Source organism: Bufo gargarizans, chromosome 1 (genome assembly GCF_014858855.1).
Source record: "Bufo gargarizans isolate SCDJY-AF-19 chromosome 1, ASM1485885v1, whole genome shotgun sequence".
Classification (NCBI taxonomy): domain Eukaryota; kingdom Metazoa; phylum Chordata; class Amphibia; order Anura; family Bufonidae; genus Bufo; species Bufo gargarizans.
Window position 1 is genome coordinate 95,763,191 of NC_058080.1, and position 22,250 is coordinate 95,785,440.

Consider the following 22,250-nt stretch of genomic DNA (forward strand, 5'->3'; position numbering starts at 1 on the left):
AGCTGCAAATACAGTGGAGGAGTTTAAGCATGCATGGGATAGGCATAAGGCTATCCTTTATATAAGATAGGGCCAGGGACTATTCATAGGATTCAGTATATTGGGCAGACTAGATGGGCCAAAAGGTTCTTATCTGCCGACACATTCTATGTTTCTATGTTAACATAGCTAGCCATGCCCACTTCCCCACCTACTTTTCAAAACTAGAGTAAATTGTGTCAAAATGCAAAAAGTCACAATTTTTGCAATATTAATCCCACAAAGGCACTAAACCCCCTATTTTGTTACCTTTTAGAACCAGAATTCTGGAGTGCAGGGTGTGATAAATTCCCCCTAAATCTATACTTTTAACCGAACTACTTTGCACCATAATTTGGCCCAATTTTGGTGCACAGTGTCTCTTAAGCCACGCCCCTTTCCAGTACGCCACATACATTTTTTGAACACGTGTGCCAGAATTCTACCACAATTTGAGACTTCCCTATTAAAACCTGCCCCACTCTTTACATATTGAAAGCAGATCCCCCTTTCCCTAAGGCCTCATGTACACGGCCGTTGTTTTGGTCCGCATCCGAGCTGCCGTTTTGGCGGCTCGGATGCAGACCCATTCACTTCAATGGGGCCGCAAAAGATGCGGACAGCACTCCGTGTGCTGTCCGCGTCTGTTGCTCCGTTCCGTGGCCCCACAAAAAAAATATAACTTTTGTCCTATTCTTGTCCAAGCTTTGCAGACAAGAATAGGCAGTTATATTAAAGGCTGTCCGTACCGTTCCCCAAATTGCGAAACGCACACAGACGCCATCCGTGTTTTGCAGATCCTCGATTTGCGGACTGCAAAACATACAACGGTCGTGTGCATGTAGCCTAATGCTGGGTTTACACGGCTCGATTGTCGGGAACGAATGTTACGAACAAACGTTCGTTCCTGATAATAGGCCCATGTCAAATGTGCCGCCGATCACCTGATGAGTGAGCAAAGCGTTCATCGGGTGCAATCATTGTTCGTCCAGCACATTAAATCATTGTTTCTGCGCAGCAGATTGTGCCGTGTGAACAGGGATCTGCTGCCCAGAAACAATGAATCTGTATGAGGGCGAATGATCGCAGTAGCCATTGCTCATCCTCATTCTGTGGAGGTGATCGCTGCATGTAAATGAAGCTTTTCCTCCACTGACGAGCAGCCAGGAACAGATCCTTCCCGATAATTGCCTGCCAGGTCGGGGCATGTATATCCAACATTAGGACAGGTGGCATTGAGAATTAACATTCAAGATAAGTTTTAGGAAAATAGTCAAGCCTTGGAGAAATACAGAGAACATCACTGACTTTTCTGCTTTTAAATTACAGTGCCACCGAGCCAGAAGATCCCTGAAAACATGCAGCCAAGGTATCTAGAAGATGAGGGGTTATATATTGGCGAGAAGCCAAAAGTATCACGGACCAACCAGAACCTTCTGGAGAACCGGATATTACAGCAGGATGAGGTACTAAAACTGTGATGTCTGGTATTCTTATTGTTCTACAAGGAGTCTGTCGCCATGATTCTGGACCATCTACAGTAATACATGAGTCCAGATCACTATCTTTGATTTTTCCACTGCCCTCTTGTTCTTCTGCTGTCAGCGCTCAAAGCTGCACTGAAATACACCTGACTGCTGTGAGAACATGATTGAGAGGACTCCTGTGCGCATGCACAGCAGTCCTGACAGTGTATTTCAGTGCCACTATGAGCCTTGACAGCTGAGGAACGAGGGGCAGCAGGAAAATGAAAAATTCATCTGGACTCCTTATCTGCAGCACTACTCATTCATTACTGCAGATAATAGTCCAAGAACGTGGTGATAGATTACCTTTAATGTTCTATCCATTGTCAGAAATATCAGCAAATTTCTACTAATGATTGACACATCACGATGGACACCAACACAACCTGATGGACCCCAATGGCTGACAGTGGGCCAGTGTCCATAATGGCTGTCGTTCTGACAGAAAGAATAGCGCTGCTTGCTGCATTATTCCTCCATTCAGATCTGATGGATTTTGCAATGGGATCTCAGAACTGACCCTAATGTGAACAGAGTCCTATCTGTAGGAGTGACCTGATTTACTGCAGGAGAGAGAAAGCAGGCTAGGATATGCAGTATAATAATCTGAGGACTGGATCATATTTGCAGGGATCTATAAACATAAAATTATGGTGATTTGACTCTTCAACATCTGTCAAGAGATGGCAAATGCTAGCGAGCAATGGTGGGGTTCAGAGATTGACCCCCACATAATTAGCATTACTGACTTGTCAGATTATAATGAAAAATAAGGATGGTCGTGGACACCCCCCATAATGGTCTTGTTTGTCTAATTTGGCAAATTATTGTATTTTATTTTCAGGGCAAGAAATGGTTTGGGGATGATGGGAACATTTTGGCTTTGCCTAATCCTATAAAAGCCTCTCCTACAAGACCTCCGATATTCTCTCTGCATGAAGGGATAGACCCAGCCTTGGAGACCATATACGTGAAGGTACGAAGAGTGCATGAAATATGGAAGGATTGATTTATGGCACATGCAAGCATTCTGATCATATTATCTACTCCCGGTGGACACATTTCTACGGCTCCTCTTCCTGTGTAATTGATCTGCCCTTCTCTGTCTTTCCTTGTCCATTTCCCCTTGGAGCACGTTGCTCACACTGGTAATTAGAACTCATTGTTTTTTTTCATATCATATTGCAGAATATGACTTTGCAATTGACTTTTAAGATGTTGTGGTTGGCCGCTCCTCTTTTCTGTGTTTATATCTTCATCATAGAGTCCATTGTATTGGCAGATGGTAGGTGGGCACTTTAATAGAATATACATTGGGGCACAAGTATTTTAAGTTACATCTTTGAAAATGTATGAAATAATATTCCAGTCGGCCTCAGGTCACCTATTCATTATCCATGTATTGGGACATGAGGAATTTCCAGATGGTGATGAGGCTCTTACGATCACAAAATATGATAATGTCTCAATAGATCACTGGGGGTAGATGGTTATTACTGCAGTGGCATCCTTTTGTTTTTTCACTGCATTGAAATCTAGTTAATGGGTGACTTACAAATGCGTGGAAACTATTATTATTTCTAGAAAAAACTAAATGGCTGCACACCATCATACATACAAACAATAGAGCTAAGAAATGGGGGTCATTCTAAATAAAAGTGGTACAATACCTACTATAAATGAGTTAATGGAAGCTCTTAGCGCACATATTTGCTCAAACATGTGTCGGGCCCATCTACCAGGTCAAGGTGTCTTCCGCAGATGGGTCCCTAACACTAAATATACGGCCTCTCTTTGGACTTACTTAAGCCTACAATATTCGGGGCAGTGTAGAGACCAGCTACATACGTCACTTGACGCCTGGTAGATAGGCCCGACACATGTTTGAGCAAATATGTGCGCTAAGAGCTTCCATTAACTCATTTATAGTCTGTATCGTACCACTTTTATCTAGAATGACCCCCATTTCTTAGCTCTATTGTTTCTATGTATAATGGTGTGCAGTCATTTTCTTTTTATAATCATGTTGCTTCATGGATATGCACCTGTGATTCTGAAGGTTCTAGTTTAAATTTTCTTGTAGTGTTCTTTGAAAGTAGCTACATAAGTCATGGACACAATGGGCAGGAGCTGTCCCTATTGACTTCAATGGAAGAGTTTTGTAGGCATGCTCTGTGACCTGTACAGAGGTCAGGAGGGAGTAGATAAGCTGTGATATCACTTATTGTGAATAGTGGATTCTGTCTTACCTATACAGAGGCGATACCTGTCATTGTAACCTTTCCTGTGGTGATAGTGATGATAATGGTACTGAAAAGTTATCTGTACAGAAGAGAAAATCATGACCTACTACTAGACCTAATGGGCAGTTTGAAAATTGCAGGATAGTATTCAGTATTTTTTTTAAATAGATAGTGACATAAAAAAAATTGTTTAATATAAAAACGTGATTTAGGCAATAAGCCATTTTCCCTTTTATTTTTTGAGGTTTTTTTTATTCCTCATCTACTCCTAACATCCTTGATTCTGCTACTGAAGACTGTGGAGCTATAGATTTCTGATCTTGAAATGTTATTATTTATAGCTGGGAAATATTGTATATTTACAGTACATGTAAGACTAATATATGCCAGATCTTTATTGCCCCAACCAGCAAAAAAAATAAGAGAATCCAAGACCCTAAAATTCCCAATGTATTATGTCACTAGGCTCATCATTCCCTCTCTGATGTTGGACATCAAAAGTTATTTTTCTATGTTTTTATTCAAAGGCTGTCCCGTCTAAAAAATCACATAAGTACATGGTGGAGTCTGGAGGACTTCAAGGAGAGTTTCAATTGGATATTGATATTTCAGGGATCGTGTTTACCCATCACCCACTTTTTAGTAGAGAACATGTGCTAGCATCCAAATTATCCCAACGGTATGATCAGTATCTGAGAAGGAAGCAGAAGGACCTTTCCAACCTTCTATCAGACAAGGTATGTGATTATGTATCTGCTGAATTTGGTGGCTTTACCGATGTCTGTATGATATCAAAAAACAAACCCGTGTATATAAAATTTAAATCTACATTTCTAAATACTTATTGATGACTTTTCTTTCTCTCTCTCGTCCTGTGATAAAGTTACATGCACTGAGGAATGCTGTACAAAATATTTCCACTGGAGGTGCCGCCCATGTCTCCAACACAATGGCTGAACAAAGTATCTCAGAATATAAACTTGAAATTAGGTAAGTTACTAAAATGGCTAGCAACCTCCATTCTAGTTCACCCCAAAGGTGTTGGATGGGGTTGTGGAGCTCTGTCCAGGCTAGCCAAGTTCCACCCCGCCAGACTTGCCAAACCATGCCTTTATACACCTGCCTTGCGCACAAAGTTGGAAGCTTACAATTAACAAAATATCTTGGTCTGCTGAAGCATTAAGATTTCCCTTCACCGGAACTAAGAGGTCTAGGCCAAGCCCTGAAAAATAACCTCATAGCATTATCTCTTATCCACCAAAATTTACAGGTGACACAATGCAGTCAGGCAGGTAATGCTCTCTTGGCATTCACCAAACTCATCCTTCAGATTGCTCGATAGAAAAGTGTGATTTCTGACTCCACAGAACACGTTTCCACTGCTCCAGAGTCCAGTGGCAGCGTGCTTTACACCGCTCCATCCAATGCTTGGCATTGTGATTAGTGATGCAAAGTTTGCATGCAGCTGCTCGCCTATTGACACCCGTGCCATGAAGCTCCTGGCACAGCACAGTTTTTGTGTTAATGTTAATGCCAGAGAAGTTCGGGAACTCTGCAGTTATCGACTCAGCAGAGTGTTGGCAACCATACACCATGTGCCTCGGCACTCGACGAACCCGCTCTAATTTTACGTGGTCTCCACTTCATGACTAAAGGGCTGTGGTTCCTAACCCTTTTAATTTTCAATAATAACCCTTACAGTTGATGGTGGAATATCTGGGAGGGAAGAAACTACAGAAACTGACTTGTTACAGCGTTGACATCCTGTTACAGGACCACGCTGGAATTTAGTGGGCTCTTTAGATCGAGCTATTCTTTCACAAATGTATGTTAAGGCAGACTTCTTGGCTAGGGGATGGATCTGATACACCTGTGACACTGGAACTAAATGAAACCTGAATTCAGTGATTAAGATGTGTGTCCCAATACTTTTCTCCATATAGTGTATTTTATCAGTGAGTTGTCCCAGTGCACAGAGAAAGTAACTAGTGTCAGAATCTTATCATCAGATTTTCGCCATTCCAGTAATGTCGAATATTTCCTTATAGGGAATAATATAACTCAATGTTCCTTTGAGTCATTTGTGATTTCTATCATTATGTATGGTGAAGAAATATTTCCCAACTTGTCTGAATTTTGTGTGATTTTGCTGTCAAAGGAAAACATTGCCAGCTAGTGAGAATTTTGAAGGCATCTCATCTGCCTTCTATCAAGAGCAGCAGTGGCCACAGAAGTGATTCCACATGGCAGTGCTTTGTCCGCACAAGGATTTGGTTTCAGTATATTACCTCATAGAAAGTCTTCTATGAGTCTTCTAGAATGCTGGATATGTGACATATTGAAGCACAATGGTTTGACTTATGTGCAGCTTCTAATAAATTAGACTGCTCTAATTGGAATCATACCATTGTACATGAACTGTGACCGTAATGAAAATCACTTTCCTTTCTTGTAGTGTTGCTTTTTTTTCTTCTTTTTCTTTTTTTGTACCAATATTAGGTAATCTGCCAGCTAGGGGGATGTTCTCGTCAGGAACAAAAAGTTTATTATAAAAATTATACTTTTTTTTATTTTATTTTTATTGAATTTTTACAATACAAATAATAACAATAGTAATAAACAGACATTTCCAGCAACACAGGGAATATGGAGAAGATGGAGGTAGTAGTCACATTTTTTACAGTGGCTGGGCTTCTCTCCACCAAACCTCCTTCACTGATAGGCCTATTACAGTGGTGAGAGGAGGGTCGCACTTGGGATGATGGAAGTAATAATTTTCCCCTTGGCAGACCACAGGTAGAATTTCCTGGCTGGTGGAAGGTGGAGTGCCCTTGGTTTTAGTGTGCGAATTGATAGGCAGGAGACTGAGATGAAGTTGAACAAGTAACTCACGATTTTCTTTACTTAGTGGCAAGTTGCAAAACACATCCTAACAAGATGGTTACAAGAGAGTTTCCCCAACAATGGTCTGGCTGAGCTGGAGCAAGGTTCCAGTTCACCAATTCACAATGTCCTCTAGATGTAGCAATCTGTTTCTCTTGATCCTGTTCCTCAAATAGCAATATTTCTGTTATGCATTTCCCAGATGGGGTAGGGGAGGTGCACAAATGTCTCATATTTTCTGTAGTTCCTAGTGGTGAGGTGCAAAACTCCACATCACAAGCGATATGACAGCTGTAAAAGCTAAGCCAGGCCAGAAGTCTAAGGCTTAGTCCATGCTAAGGGGTCTGTTACCAAAGTGTTCTCCTCATAGACTATCCATTACAGCATCCTCAAACAGAACATTTTCCACTTCAGCTGCATAAATGGCTAGGTCATGGTGGAAGCCTAAGACCTAGTCCAGCTTAGGCATAGACTTCTATTATGACGGATCAAAACAGAATGCTTCTAAAAGGCTTCCGTTTTGTGTTCCGTCTACAAATTCCATTATAATGGAATCCATAACAGATTTCCTACACTGCAAGAACACCGACTCCGGACCTGTAAAGTTTGGGTTCGCTCATCCCTACTTAAGGCATATCACACAGCATAAAACATTAAAGAGTAGCTAAACCTTTGTGTAAAATTGTAATATGTTGTCCCTAATACCCTAATGAAAGTTTTTCTAATATACTTAATTAATTTAGAATTTTTATTATACTTTTACCTCCCTAAAGCGCACTATTCCCTGTGCGCTTAAAACTCTGTTCTCTGTACACCGCTAACTGCTCAGCTGTCAGCGGTGTACAGAGAACTGAGTTTTAAGTGCAATAGGGAATAGTGCGCTTTAGGGAGGTAAAAGTATAATAAAAATTCTAAATTAATAATAAAGTATATTAGAAAAACTTTTATTAGGGAGATCTTATAAAAATTTTACACAACGGTTTAGGTACTCTTTAACCATTTAACCACTAGTAATGTCCTAGACGGACACTACATATCTTAGCAGAAAACTCTGTTACATTGCTAAATTGTTTCATATACCAAGCAGTTATGTGTACCACCAAATGTTGTGATTTACCTATATTTTTTCATCACAGACAAACAAGAAAATATAGAGATGCTGAACAAGAAAGAGACAGAATTCTCCTCAAGTCCCTTATTAAAGTTTGGAAAGAGATAAAGTCCTTGCGCGATTTTCAGAAGTTCACAAACACCCCAGTGAAGCTTTACTTGCGAAAGTATGTAGTGATGGCATGTGATTTTGAAATTACTTCAGACAAGTCAAGATTTGATGTTTTGATTTTTGATTTAAAGTAATTGGGCATAAAAATGACTGAGACAAGTGTTTAACTTAAGTGGAATGCAATGTGATGACAACTGATACGTAGGGAGAGAGCAATAAAGATCTAGGAGTGATGATCAAGAAATTAATGTTTACCACTTCCTGAAATCCACCATATATGTACGGCAGATGTCGGCTCTTTAAAGATGGTGTTCGCTCAGGAGCGGAGTTCGCACTTCTTAGTCGCCTGTTTTACACAGCAGACACTCATTGGCAGAGTCCATGATAGGTGATAACGCCGAACATAGACTTTTAAGCCCTCAGATGCCGTGGTCACAATTGCGCTCCCAGTGACTGAACGGCTCCCCTCTAAGGAGATTGCAGTTGCTATGGCAGCCTGGGGTTTTCTGAAGGCTCCAAGGCCTTCCATAGTGTAGTCCCCATCAAGCTCTGCCTGAGCTGCTGTTAATAGCATTTAGAGATATTACAGCTGCCACCATAGGCCATAGATACAATGGATAGGAGGGGACTTCATTGACTTCTATGGGAGAGTTTTGTAGGCATGCTATGTTACCTGTGCAGAGATCAAGAGGGAGTAGATAAGCTGTGATATTACCTATTGTGAAAGGTGGATCCTGTGTTATCTATACAGAGGTGATATCTGTAATTATAATCCTGCTCCTGGCTTTGGGACCTGCTCCTGTCGCAAGAAATTGGCCCCATTGTGAACATAGAGTGCAAAACACATGCACTGCATCCTCTCCATTCACTGCTATAGGACATCCGATAATGGCCACACTAGAACTTGGCCAATTTTGGAAGTTTCATAGCAGTGGAGTGGAGGACACCAATGCATGGCTTTCTCTCCATTTATAGTGGAGCCATGTTCTAGAGATAGGGGCCTATCGATATGCCATAAATGTCTCAGATAGGAATATCCTTTTATATTTTGTTTGACAACATTTTGTTATTTCAATGGGGAGGCAGTGAGTGGAGGGCCATAATTTGAAGCTCCTGGGCTCTGATGCAAAATCATTAACAGAGCCTCTAGGGTCCATGAGATCTCACATATTTGAGCCAGAGTTTCCATACTTCTGCCATTGAACACATCCTATCATTAAAGAGAGCATATTTAGATGGATTGCATATAGAATATTGTGTTAAAATATTTTTCTGAGGCTTTGCATTCTTCCAAGTTGCTCATCTTAGATCTTATTTAAAAGTGTCCCAAACACGTGCAAAACATGCGCTTCAAACAGTGATAAAGAAAGGACACTTATAGTTATACAAGTATCGTAAAAGGTGCATTAAATCCAGATATTAAAGCATGTCTTGACTTTAGGGAAGAAGTTAATAGGAAAGTTGATGAGGAAGCATATGAAGCTGAAATTCAAGCCGAAATAAATGAGCTCATGGAAGAATATACAGAGGAGTATGAGAAGAATGTGAAGCAATACAAACATGATCTTCAGCAATGGAAGGCGTGGAAAAGGGCACAGGTATAAAAGCTGGTGTATTCCCTTATACAAGGAGTGAAGAACCTTTTCTGGGTAGGGGCCATATGATCAGATTGTACAAATCACAGGGCCACAATTCTCTCTGTGTCCTGATGGTGGTGGGCCACACAGAACAACATTGCACGCCATGGATTGTGTACATCTGCCTTATACATTATAACATAGTGATATCATTTATTGTGCATATGTATTTATTATATATATCATCCTGAACCAAATGTTTGTTTCTGTTAACCTCCTCATCCTGCATTTGTTCTACAGTACCCATGCAGCCCTAGTAACTTGCCTCATCTTCTCCATTGCATGGATCCTTACATTTACCTTCATCTGTGGTTCTTCCTCAGTTTTTCGTTTGCCATTTCTTAACTTTCATATATGATATATACATAGAAAATGAAGAATAAAAAGAAGACAGAGGGTGCAGAAGATGATGATGCAGATAGTAGACATCTTGGAGAAGAACCCACCAAACCCTTTCCCCCTGTTCTGGTGGACAGACACGAGGTAGAACTACAGGTTCGTGATAAGGCAGCTAACATCAGGAGGAGACCTGGAGAGCCTACTTTGCATCCTGAACTGAGCCTTTCTGGAACCGTCACTCCTAATAACATGTGCCCAAGGTAATATATGCTGTTAAACACCATCTCTGACGCATTTCGAACTAATTAGTTGTTATTCATAGACACTTGATCAATGATTAACATCTCATTAGTTCTAAAAATGTAATTTTGGTATCAAGCTTTTATTACAGTGAAATAAAGTAGAAGTTTTATTCATTTTGTACATGGATACTGGTGTTTTTCCATCCATGGTGTCTAGGGTAAGGCAAGTCGTAGTGATGTACCTATGAAAAAAAAAGATATAATTGCAGCTGTTGAGTTACCATTTGCTTTAGAGAGGCTCTGTCACAAGGACCAACCCTAATAATCCATATTGGGTGGTAGGGCTCATCATGCTGATAGAAACAATACCTTTCTTTTATCTGTATGCTAAACAGCTGCAGAGATATCTGCATTTTTATCCATATGCAAATGAACAAGTTGGAGCACCAGGAGGTAGGGGTGAATCATTTAAGCACTGCTTTGCTGCTTTGTACCCCCCCCCCCCCCCCGACACTTCCCCCTTCCATTTGATTGACAAGGATACACATCAGTATGCTGAGGGTAGAGCTGTATCATAGCATCTACATATCATATACTCTATGTACTATAGCATTACCACATTGAGATCTGCTCAGAAAGCTAATATACATAGTTATACTTTATTCACAAGCACAGTATATGATTATAAAGACACCATTAATATGTGTTTATCTTTCTGAGCATAGAAAAAACATGCTTCTTTATACCGTAATGCTATAGCTTGGTGGTGAGTGCTTGGTTTAGCATGTAGAAATCCCAGGTTTGAATCCTTGGAGAGACTTAAAGGGGTTGTCCGACTTATGAAAAAATAATAATATAGCACTGAAAATCTGATATATAACTGAGCTAAGCAAGTTTTATGCAAAAAAATATATATATTTCCTCATTTCCCTGGTTCTTTATGGCCCTTTGTTTACATGCAATAAAAACAATCTCTGCCCCCTCCCCCTGCTCTGCTAAGGGAGTGGATAGAAGAGCTGCCCTGAGTGACCTGTCTGCCTGCTGGGAGACTCTGCAGCATGTTGTATGTGTAGGACTACAAGTCCCAGCTGTATAATGACACTGCTAATACACACAGAATCTTTCCCCTACCTTCTTGTGCAATGCTCTCTCTAGTATATCAGCTCCAGTGCCCAGCATTGTCTCTTCCCTGCCTGCAGAGCTGTGCAGCTGAAGGGGTTAAGAATCCTAGCAGAGAGTAGACGGCAGTGAAGGGGGGTGGGTGTGGCCAGCACAGTGACGTCTCGTTTACAGGCTTGTAAACGACCTTTATCAGAGCAGGGAGAGAAGCTGACATCACAGGTCATGTGACCCTCAGTGAAATCTGAGAAACCAGGCACTGCAGATAAAGTGAGTGAATTGGAAAGCTGTTACATTTGCTTAGTTAGGAACATAGAACAAAAAAATAACTCGGATAACCCCTTTAAGGATTTTTTTTCTTTTCTTCTACTTTTAACCTATAATAAAAGCCTGTATCCTTATTATATTGAGAGTAATGTTTTCAGGCTTAAAAAGCTAATAAATATTACTGGTTTCTTTATAATCATATATTGTGCCTCTGAATAAATCAGTAATTAGTTTTAGTTTTCTAAAAAAAAAAAAACAACCACTATTCTCAATATAGTAAGGCCTTTTATTGTTATTATATTATTATATTATTTTTTATAGCATAGCTTTTTATTATGGAAAAAATTACAGGAAAAAAAGTTGATGTAAGTCTGTCCCAATACTTAAAGTGTACAATTTCTACATGTATGGCAAACCACTTATCACTAAGCTATAGGATTACCACATGGAGAAGAATGCTCAGACAGATAACAAATAATACTGGTGTCTTTATAATCCTATATTCTGCCTGTGGCTAAAGCAGTATTATGTGTATTAGCTTTCTGGTCAGATCTCAGTGTGGTAATGCTATAGTACATAGAGTTTATGATATGTAAATGCTTAGAAAACAGCTCTGCCCTTAGCACACTGATATCGAGCCCTGTCAATCATGGGGAAGGGGGGGTTACAAAGCAGTGCTCAAGGGATTCAGTCCTGCCTTCTGGTGCTCCAACTTGCTCATTAGCATATGAATACAATGCAGGTATCATTTTAATCGTAGATATGGTTGTAATCAGCGTGATGAACCCTACCAGACAGTATGCCTGGTTTAATAGGGTTGAGCCTGGTGACAGAGCCTCTTTAAGGTCAATGCACAATACAATATTATGGACCTGTGCCGTACAGATATGGGCCTATGCCACATGGATCATTGCTGTACGGATATGGGCCTGTGCCACATGGATCTGTGTTGTACATATATGGGCTTATACCACATGGATCTGTGCTGTACGGATATGGGCCTATGCCACATGGATCTGTGCTGTATGAATAAAGACCCATACCACATGGATCTGTGCTGTACAGATATGGGCCTATGCCACATGGATCTGTGCTGTGTGTGATATGGGCCCGTTCCACATTTTTTCAATATTATACAGAAGCATGCATAGTTTTTTTTTAATCAGTTTTAATATAAAATGTTTATACGATTCCTTCCCCATTACAGGGTAGAAGTAATGAGACGTGAAGATCTACAGAAACACTCATTGTTCATTAAGATCCTTTTCAACAACAAAGAGGTGTCCAGAACTGTGACAAACCAGTTAGGGTCAGACTTCAGGGTCCATCTTGGACAAATCTTCAATTTACAGATTTATAATTGGCCGGAAAGCATAAAGCTACAGGTACTGATGGTCATACAAACCTTCATACATAAGCATGGCATCAACAGTCCTGTGTCTGTACTTTGGTTCCTGGGGAACATATATGTTGGCGTGTGCATACCAAAAGAACACCATCTCCTATATAGAGTCAAATTATGAATATTAGATGAATGTCACATGAAGGTCCAGTTATTGAAAACTAGTAATAATTTACTCTGTGATGGTCTTCATTGGTTAAGATATTACTGTAATTATGAATTTGTCAATTACATAAAATCCCACAGTTTATATTATTTTGAAGACTGTTGTTAAATCGGTCAGTAATATTTCTATACAGTAAGCATATTGCATTGTGTTACTATATGTTGGTAAAGTACATGAGCTTCTCTTTTAGATCTATGAGACAGTAGGACATGGCGGTGGCACCCTGCTGGCCGAGGTTTTTGTACCCATTCCGGAAACTACTGTCTTAACTGGCAGAGCCCCAGTGGAGGAGGTTGAGTTCAGCAGTAACCTGAGGGTCATGTATGATCATGAAGGAGTTGGCAGTGGTAAGGAAATGTTCATATTGTTGGATTTAGGTTCCTTGGGTCCCCCAGAGAAAATGACTCTGGGGACCCACCCTGTTATGTATGCGGGGCATGTGCATGTCCTCTTTTTAAGGAGTTAGTAACAGTGTTGACCACCAGGGTCTGCACTCCACTGTTTCAGTAAATCCCATTGAAGTTCATGGGACCTACGTAAACAGCGTAGCATAGCAAGCTATACTCTTCTCCTAACTTGGAAACAACATACTTTGCTGTTCTATACTGTTTCTATAGACCCCATGCACTGTAATGGACCCACCAACAATAACACTGATAACAGTGCTTTATATGCAATGACGTAGACATTAGGAAACATTGGTGTTTTCTTGGTAAGATGGTTATGGGCCCCTTTCCCAACCACATCTGCACAGGCTGTACATGAGTTATGTCCACCACTGAGGTTATTAGTCCAAAATCAGCTGCAAATGAGATTGTCTCCTGCTAGACCATTGGGACCCTGTTTTATTAGGTGCTTATTATTGTTTCTGTGTTGGACCCTCCAGACAATCCTCTGGTACTCTAGTGTAATACTGGATTCTTCATATCAATTATTATCCCAAGTTTTACTTCCAAAACTCTGATTCAAATTTTTCTAAGGGCTCATGCACACGACCGTTGTTGTTGTGTGGTCCGTTTTTCACGGATCCGTTGTTCCGTATCTGAGTTTATTAATATTTTTTTCTCTGATTTAAGTCCTCTTCTGTTCCGTTATTCCACAGAACATATCCATATGGTTTCCGTATGCCTCCGGTTTTTGAGGATTGGAAACGGAAACAGTAACTTATTAATCACCAAACACCTGAGCAATATGGGCTGGGCATAGCATTTCTACAAAATGGATCCGCGAAATACGGATGACATACGGATGTGTTCCATATGTGTTCCATATTTTTTGCGGACCCATTGATTTGAATGGGGCCTCGGACGGTGATTTGCAGACAATAATAGAACATGCGCTACTATTTGGCGGAACGGAAATACGGAAACTGAATCCACACGGAGTACCTTCCGTTGTTTTTGTGGACTCGTTGAAGTGAATAGTTCCGCATATGGTCCGCAAAAAAAACGTATCGGAAGCGAAAAGAAAATACGCTTGTGTGCATGAGCCCTTATACAATTGTCCTTCCAATGTCAGACCTTGTTGGCAAGCATGAACTACCACTGGGCAGCAGGGTTGCCAACCAACATCTTTCCTTTTTCTAGACAACTTGTCCCAAAATCATGGACATACAAAAAAAATTACGGACAAATTGGAAAACCATAATAAATTATAAAGATTATAAGTAATTCATGTCTAGTACTGATAAGACTTCATTACCAGCATTCACTGGGAGCTGTAAAATGATGATGATTACCACCAAAATAACCTAGTCAAGTACCATCAACCTCCCCAAAAAAAAAAATTGCATGAAAAAGTCACCTATTTCTACGAACTGTCCAGACATTCCTGGACGGTTGGCAAACCCTGCTGGGCATTCACCAAGTGGTGTCATAACCCATAATCTAGATATATTTTAGCAATCATGTATATGGTTATAAGAAATTCTTACAAAGAGCAATGTGTAAAAAGAAGTGTTAGAGTGCCTTCACACTGGATTTTGTTGCAGAATTTTCTGCGACTAAAAATCGGTTCCATTACTAAATGGTGAAGGAAGCCAATGGATTTCTGCAAGCCCCATTCAGGCGAATATTACTGATTTTCAGTCTCGGAAATTTCTGCAACAAAATCCGCAGTGTGTGTAGGCACCCTTAGAGTCTATGGGATCAATGATGAAAAAGTTCTATCTGAATGAACTCTCATCATGTAAATGGGGCCATGGTTCTTTCTATGCCATATGAGAAATAATGACTAAATCAGATGGAAACCACAACTCTATGAGAAGAAATACGCCACTTTTGTGGCGTATATGTGGTGCACATTCTGTTGCACGCCATGGTGCGCCGGAATCTGCGACTTATTCCCCCAGGTCTAAAAAAGTGGGCATGGTGCGGGCAGGGAAGGGGATGGGCCGACAGCCCCGTCTCCTTCATCATTTTCTACGCCTGGTTTAGACGTAGAAAAGGGTCTAAATGTAAAACGGCTAGGAAACTGTCTTACATTTAGAACTTGTGGAGGATGCGCAGGAGTTATGGAGATGCCGGCAGCTCCACATAACTTCCGTCTTCCACCCTCAGCTATAGGGCTTATTAAGACCGCCGTTTTTCTTAATAAATGTTCCCCTATGTATTTAGTGATCTGTGGTTGATATTGGCAAAGCTCCAATAATAACAGCAGTGACTCCCAGAGCGTTATATTCCTTTTTATCTTTTTCCATCTCAGAAATCTAGTTGGCATTTCCTTCATCCAAGGCAAGGAGGCTGTTCATTAAAAATACACTTTTATCCAGCACCGCTTTCATTAAAAGTTGAACTTTATTCAAGAAATCCATTAAAAATAAACATGGAATACCAATGCTTAAAATACATGCAGGTTAAGATGACGACTGCCTTAACGCTTCTGGGTTTTGAATACTGCTGGTTCATTTTCGAAGTTTCAGTGGTTTTCTGGAATGAAGTTCAAGTTTTATTGAAAGTGTTGTTGGATTTAGTTCTATTTTCAGTGGATCTACTCCCCTTCTAATTCATGTACTTGCATTGACATGGTTATGGACAAACGAAAGGTTGGATAAGCACACTTGCCTATGAAATCCATTCTCTACCACTGACTCTAAATACCTTGGCCAAGGCAGTATGACATTTAGCTTTCCTCTTGACACACCATGTCCTATCAGTCTCACACATCCTTATGGTACATTATATTTAAAGCCCAGATAAGTCACTTAAGAATTAGATCACATGCACTTTAGCATCCAAGATAAGTTTGAAATTATTTTAAGGCTTAGAACTTTGCTTAAATTTCCAGGCCCAAAGCCTGCAGCTGGTTTACTCCTATGTCATCATGACAAAACTTCCTGTCTGTACTATAGTCTTTTGGTCAGCCTTGTCCTATCCATTGGGTGGCTCTGGACCATCATACCAGTCCATATAGTTATTTATCCCACCCATACACCATGTGAACATTGATGTGAATACTGGCTTAGATCCACAGAATGATGAGGGTAAACCTGAGTAAAGGAAGTGTCATAAGAACAGCAGCTGTAGTCTTTGATCTGTATCTACCATCAGTGAAAGTGCTCATGCACATGAGCATATATTTGGCTTGGATACGATCTGCATTTTTTCCAGATTAGATTTGGACCCATTCACTTCAGTGGGGTCGCTAAAGTCCATACAGTATGTCCTTTCCGTGGCCCCACAAAAAAATAGGACATGTCCTATTATTGTCCGTTTTACGGACAAGTATAGGACAGTTCTATAGAGTGCAGGATGTTCAGTTCCGCAAACTGAAACCAAAGGCTGACTTTTGAGAAGTATCTTGATGCTCCCAGCCCCCAGTGCAAAATATGTCACATGGGACCAACCACCATGTCCCATTTATATAGTTATTAGCAGCCATGGATGTTTATATAAAAGACTCATAACAGATTCAACCCCACTCTATTCATAACTCTTCATTGAAGTCTTCATCCCCTGTTTTTCTGCAACTAATCAGGGGGCACGTGAAACATATATGGTTGAAAGTGCCTAAAAAAATGTACACATTACTCCCTTCTATTTTTGGTTTTTCTTCTTCTATGAAAACTGACCATAAAAAGCAGGAAGTATCACTAGGCATGTGGATATCTACATGGCTACAGTAAGCCGACATGATGGAGTCTCAGAGGGCAGGGACAGTAGTCCATTAGACTCCTATTTCCATAGACACCACAGCAGTTGTACTGGGAAAAAAAGTAGCCAGAGTTTTTTCTTGTCCGGAGGTCATGACCGTATGCACAGATGTAGTTCATACATCTTCCGTTATTACAGCACACATATCGAGTCAGCGGTCATATGCTCTCATCCATCTTTATCACACCAGCATAGTAATGACATACAGGACGAGATGAATCGGCCACCACTGTGCTAAACAAAATCTTACTTACTCAAGTGAATAAAGAGAATAAAGGTAAATTATGGGCTCAGGGTCATCAGCTCATCCTATCATACCCAGAAAGACCTGGAGGCGCAACTCTCCAAACACCTAGTTATGGAGACAGCTGCAGGTCTGCTAGTAATTTCTACATTTTTGGATGCTGAGAAAATCTTCCCCTCTTTATTCCAAAACGTCAGAGTATTTAACCCTTTTGGACTTTAAATGGTCACTAACCTTTCACACAACTTTGTATATATCAGTAGTGCAGGTGAACATAAGAAACGTTGTAAAATATCTTATCATACAAATGCATTGTCCTCCATTTATTAGCTCTTTTCTCCCCCCACCTTTCCTGAACTAACATTCATTCTGAGTTCTGTCGTCAATCCATCTTGAGAGACCAAGACACACTGTCAACTCTCTGAAGGATCATATCAGAAGCTCCCTTAGAAGTCTGTAGGAGGGGAAGAGGAGTAAGCTGCAGAGTGAGAAAGAGACACAGAGGCTGGAGCAGCTAATTGTAAATGTTGGGTCTCATCCAAGTGCTTTATTCACATCTACACTGCTCCGCACTTCTCTATAATGTCCTACATGGTGGTACATGTTGATTCTGAATGAGGGAGAGGGAGTAGAATCTTCTGTCTCTGTGTAGTCTATGTGGAGACATGATAACAGCTAATTTCCAGTCACCTGCTCAGAGACAACTGAGAATTATAGATGTAGCCTGCAGAGGGGAACACTGCTAAAAAAAAAATGCCAGAAATAAATAAATTTAGTAGTCAGCTATAGTGTTGTCACTCATGTATACATATTCAGAATAAAGATGAGTGGTCAGCACGCCCAAGCCAGGGTAGTGGTGGCTGCACGTCTCCAGGGGAAGTGGTTAAGTTCATTAATGTATAATAAAATTGCTGGTATGTCACAAGGAGAAAGGTGATAGAACATATGGATTTTCATCAATAGAATTGCAGCTCATAAGGAGGAGAGACGTATTGTTGTACACAATAACAATTAAGCAATGAGTATTGAACAGTAATAAGTACAATCATACCTGTGGTCATGATGTAAATTTGTCAGCATGCAGAGAAGGAGGCAAATATGTATGCATTGTGTGACACCAGATTTAAAAAAAGCTGCGAAGTAGGTCGCTGATGGGTCGAGTAGTGCATGCGCTGTGTGGGACAAAGCCCTATGTGTAAAACGACCGTGGATCAGCGTGCGCAGAGGCCTTGCACGTGCGCCATGAGCTGCCGATGTGCCGGCGTGCTCTGTATGGGACAAAGCCTTTTGTGTAAAGCGGCCGGGGAGGCGCGTGTGAAGAGGCCATGCGCGTGCACAATGAGATGCTGATGTGCCAGGAAGGAAGTCAGAGTGGGCAATGCAAGCGGACCTGCTGCGCATGCGCACAGACCAGCAGGTCTGGGGTGTATGCATGCTTGAAAAAGGCTTGTTAGCTGAAACATCGCCTTTGGAATAGCGCTGTCTCCGTACCATCTTTTACTTTTTGGTCATGTATACATAATGTCAGCTTATTCTGCAAAGAGTAGCTACACTATAATAATAACAACGTAAAGAGTTCTTCTCATTTGCATGGACTGGTCAAATGACTATAGCGTTTTTAGGTTATTAAAGGGGTTGTCCAGCTTTTAAAATTTTGATGGCTTATCCTCAGAATTGGTTTTCAGTATCAGATCGGTGGGCATCTGAAACCTGGCATCCCAACGATCAGAGGTTTGCAGGAAACACCAGTGGATGGAACTGAAAGCAGAAGGCTCCAACCACTGAGTAGTAGCTGCACAAACATACTGCAAAGCTGTACAACCCCTTTAAGGTGATTTTTGTGACTTTTTTTTTTAATGCCCAAAATAGGGCTTTATGTTTTTCCATATTTTTTTGCTGACTAGCAGTTGTTTTTTAATCTTAGAAATACTAGGCATTTAATGAGTAGATTTTATTAATTTTTTTCAAATTCACATTTTTGATTTATATTTTTTGCACTATTCTGATGGTTATTTTTATTTATAACATGCCCTATCTAGGGTCTGCAACTCCACATATGATAGTCATGACTTTTATTCATTTAATTTGTTTATTATTGAGGTTTTTAATATTACTTACAAACCGGATTCCAAAAAAGTTGGGACACTATACAAATCGTGAATAAAAACTGAATGCAATGATGTGGAGGTGCCAACTTCTAATATTTTATTCAGAATAGAACATAAATCACGGAACAAAAGTTTAAACTGAGAAAATGTACCATTTTAAGGGAAAAATATGTTGAATCAGAATTTCATGGTGTCAACAAATCCCAAAAAAGTTGGGACAAGGCCATTTTCACCAATGTGTGGCATCTCCCCTTCTTCTTACAACACTCAACAGACGTCTAGGTACCGAGGAGACCAGTTTCTCAAGTTTAGAAATAGGAATGCTCTCCCATTCTTGTCTAATACAGGCCTCTAACTGTTCAATCGTCTTGGGCCTTCTTTGTTGCACCTTCCTCTTTATGATGCGCCAAATGTTCTCTATAGGTGAAAGATCTGGACTGCAGACTGGCCATTTCAGTAGCCGGATCCTTCCTCTACGCAGCCATGATGTTGTGATTGATGCAGAATGTGGTCTGGCATTATCTTGTTGAAAAATGGGTCTTCCCTGAAAGAGATGACGTCTGGATGGGAGCATATGTTCTTCTAGAACCTGAATATATTTTTCTGCATTGATGGTGCCTTTCCAGACATGCAAGCTGCCCATGCCACATGCACTCATGCAACCCCATACCATCAGAGATGCAGGCTTCTGAACTGAGCGTTGATAACAACTTGGGTTGTCCTTGTCCTCTTTGGTCCGGATGACATGGCGTCCCAGATTTCCAAAAAGAACTTCGAATCGTGACTCGTCTGACCACAGAACAGTCTTTCATTTTGCCACACTCCATTTTAAATGATCCCTGGCCCAGTGAAAATGCCTGAGCTTGTGGATCTTGCTTAGAAATGGCTTCTTCTTTGCACTGTAGAGTTTCAGCTGGCAACGGCGGATGGCACGGTGGATTGTGTTCACGGACAATGGTTTCTGGAAGTATTCCTGAGCCCATTCTGTGATTTCCTTTACAGTAGCATTCCTGTTTGTGGTGCAATTTCGTTTAAGGGCCCGGAGATCGCAGGCATCCAGTATGGTTTTACGACCTTGACCCTTACGCACAGAGATTGTTCCAGATTCTCTGAATCTTCGGATGATGTTATGCACAGTTGATGATAATAGATGCAAAGTCTTTGCAATTTTTCGCTGGGTAACACCTTTCTGATATTGCTCCACTATCTTTCTGCGCAACATTGTGGGAATTGGTGATCCTCTACCCATCTTGGCTTCTGAAAGACACTGCCACTCTGAGAAGCTCTTTTTATACCCAATCATGTTGCCAATTGACCTAATTAGTGTTAATTGGTCTTCCAGCTCTTCGTTATGCTCAAATTTACTTTTTTCAGCCTCTTATTGCTACTTGTCCCAACTTTTTTGGGATTTGTTGACACCGTCAAATTTTGAATCAACGTATTTTTCCTTTAAAATGATACATTTACTCGGATTAAACGTTTGATCTGTCATCTACGTTCTATAACAAATAAAATATTGACATTTGCCATCTCCACATCATTGCATTCAGTTTTTATTCACAATTTGTTTAGTGTCCCAACTTTTTTGGAATCCGGTTTGTATTTTTCTTTTAACTTTCATTCTTTTTCTTTTTTTTTGTTTGTTTTTTTTAAAAAGACATTTGGAGGACTTGATTTTTTTTCGACCGTTCTAATCAGCAGCAGTAGCACATATCCAGACCCCCGGCAGTCACATAATCTCCAGGACAAATGGGGGTATACACAGCACTCATATTTAAGGCTACTCTGACAGCCATGTACCCCACATTTGCACAGACAAGGTGATGATTTGCGATTTAAGGAACTAAAGTAGTGGAGTTAGGGTAGACAAATCAGAGATCATAAAACACTGTTAAAAAAAAAAAAAAAATCTTAATTTAATGTCCGTAAAATAAGTAAACAGTTGGTACATAAGTAACCATAAAAGCCAACCCCCATCATCTTCCTAGCAGCCCATACTGGTTTGGCCAGCAGCATGTATGGCTACATGGTACCAGCCCTTCCCTTCAATGAGCGACCACTACTTGCATATTAATTAATCACTTCTTATATTTTTAGATGTTCCGTTTTCCTTTGAAGCTGATGGAAGCAATAAGGTGTCCTTAATGACATCTGGAAAAGTTGCATACTGCGTATCATGGGCAGTGGGGGAGAATGGGGTGCCACTGGTTCCCCCTCTTTCCCAGCAAAATATTCAGAGGTAAGTCTGTGCCCAGACTGATAGTACACTGTGTATCTGTATTAGGTGAGCAGATCATTCCAGTATAATACATTTCTGAAAATGTAACTCCATAGTAAGGTCATTTAATAGAGAATTGATAGTCGTAACTTGAAGTTTCTTAGCCCCAATGCAAAAATACCGTGGACCGACAGCTGCAGATCCCTAGCTTGAGAATGCTTCTGCAAATTCGGTGCCACTACTAAGTGGGAATATTTGTTATAGAACAAGTTGATGTTAAACAATCCTACTTTCTGTTACAGGGAATATCAACCATCTAATAGCCTTTGATTATTATTTTTTTACTTTATTTAAATAGGTCCACAAAAATTCTCTTCTAACAAATTTCTTAATATACGGGCCAGGGCTCCGTTTTTCTATTACAGAAAGGCAATTTCCTCATTTATATCCAGAGTCTGGCTGCCT

At 40.5% G+C, this 22,250-nt stretch overlaps 1 protein-coding gene across 1 annotated transcript in view; it reads left to right on the top strand.

The window, feature by feature from the left end:
* The window catches only part of CC2D2A (coiled-coil and C2 domain containing 2A), a 90,342-nt gene that overhangs the window by 30,707 nt on the left and 37,385 nt on the right, over positions 1-22,250 (top strand). Inside the window, exons 9-18 of the mRNA XM_044296771.1 lie at positions 1,348-1,484; positions 2,389-2,520; positions 4,315-4,524; positions 4,671-4,777; positions 7,807-7,947; positions 9,334-9,490; positions 9,899-10,128; positions 12,704-12,881; positions 13,255-13,411; positions 21,665-21,806. Of these exons, the coding sequence (XP_044152706.1) occupies positions 1,348-1,484; positions 2,389-2,520; positions 4,315-4,524; positions 4,671-4,777; positions 7,807-7,947; positions 9,334-9,490; positions 9,899-10,128; positions 12,704-12,881; positions 13,255-13,411; positions 21,665-21,806 (1,591 nt within the window). The remainder of the gene's footprint in view (positions 1-1,347; positions 1,485-2,388; positions 2,521-4,314; positions 4,525-4,670; positions 4,778-7,806; positions 7,948-9,333; positions 9,491-9,898; positions 10,129-12,703; positions 12,882-13,254; positions 13,412-21,664; positions 21,807-22,250) is intronic.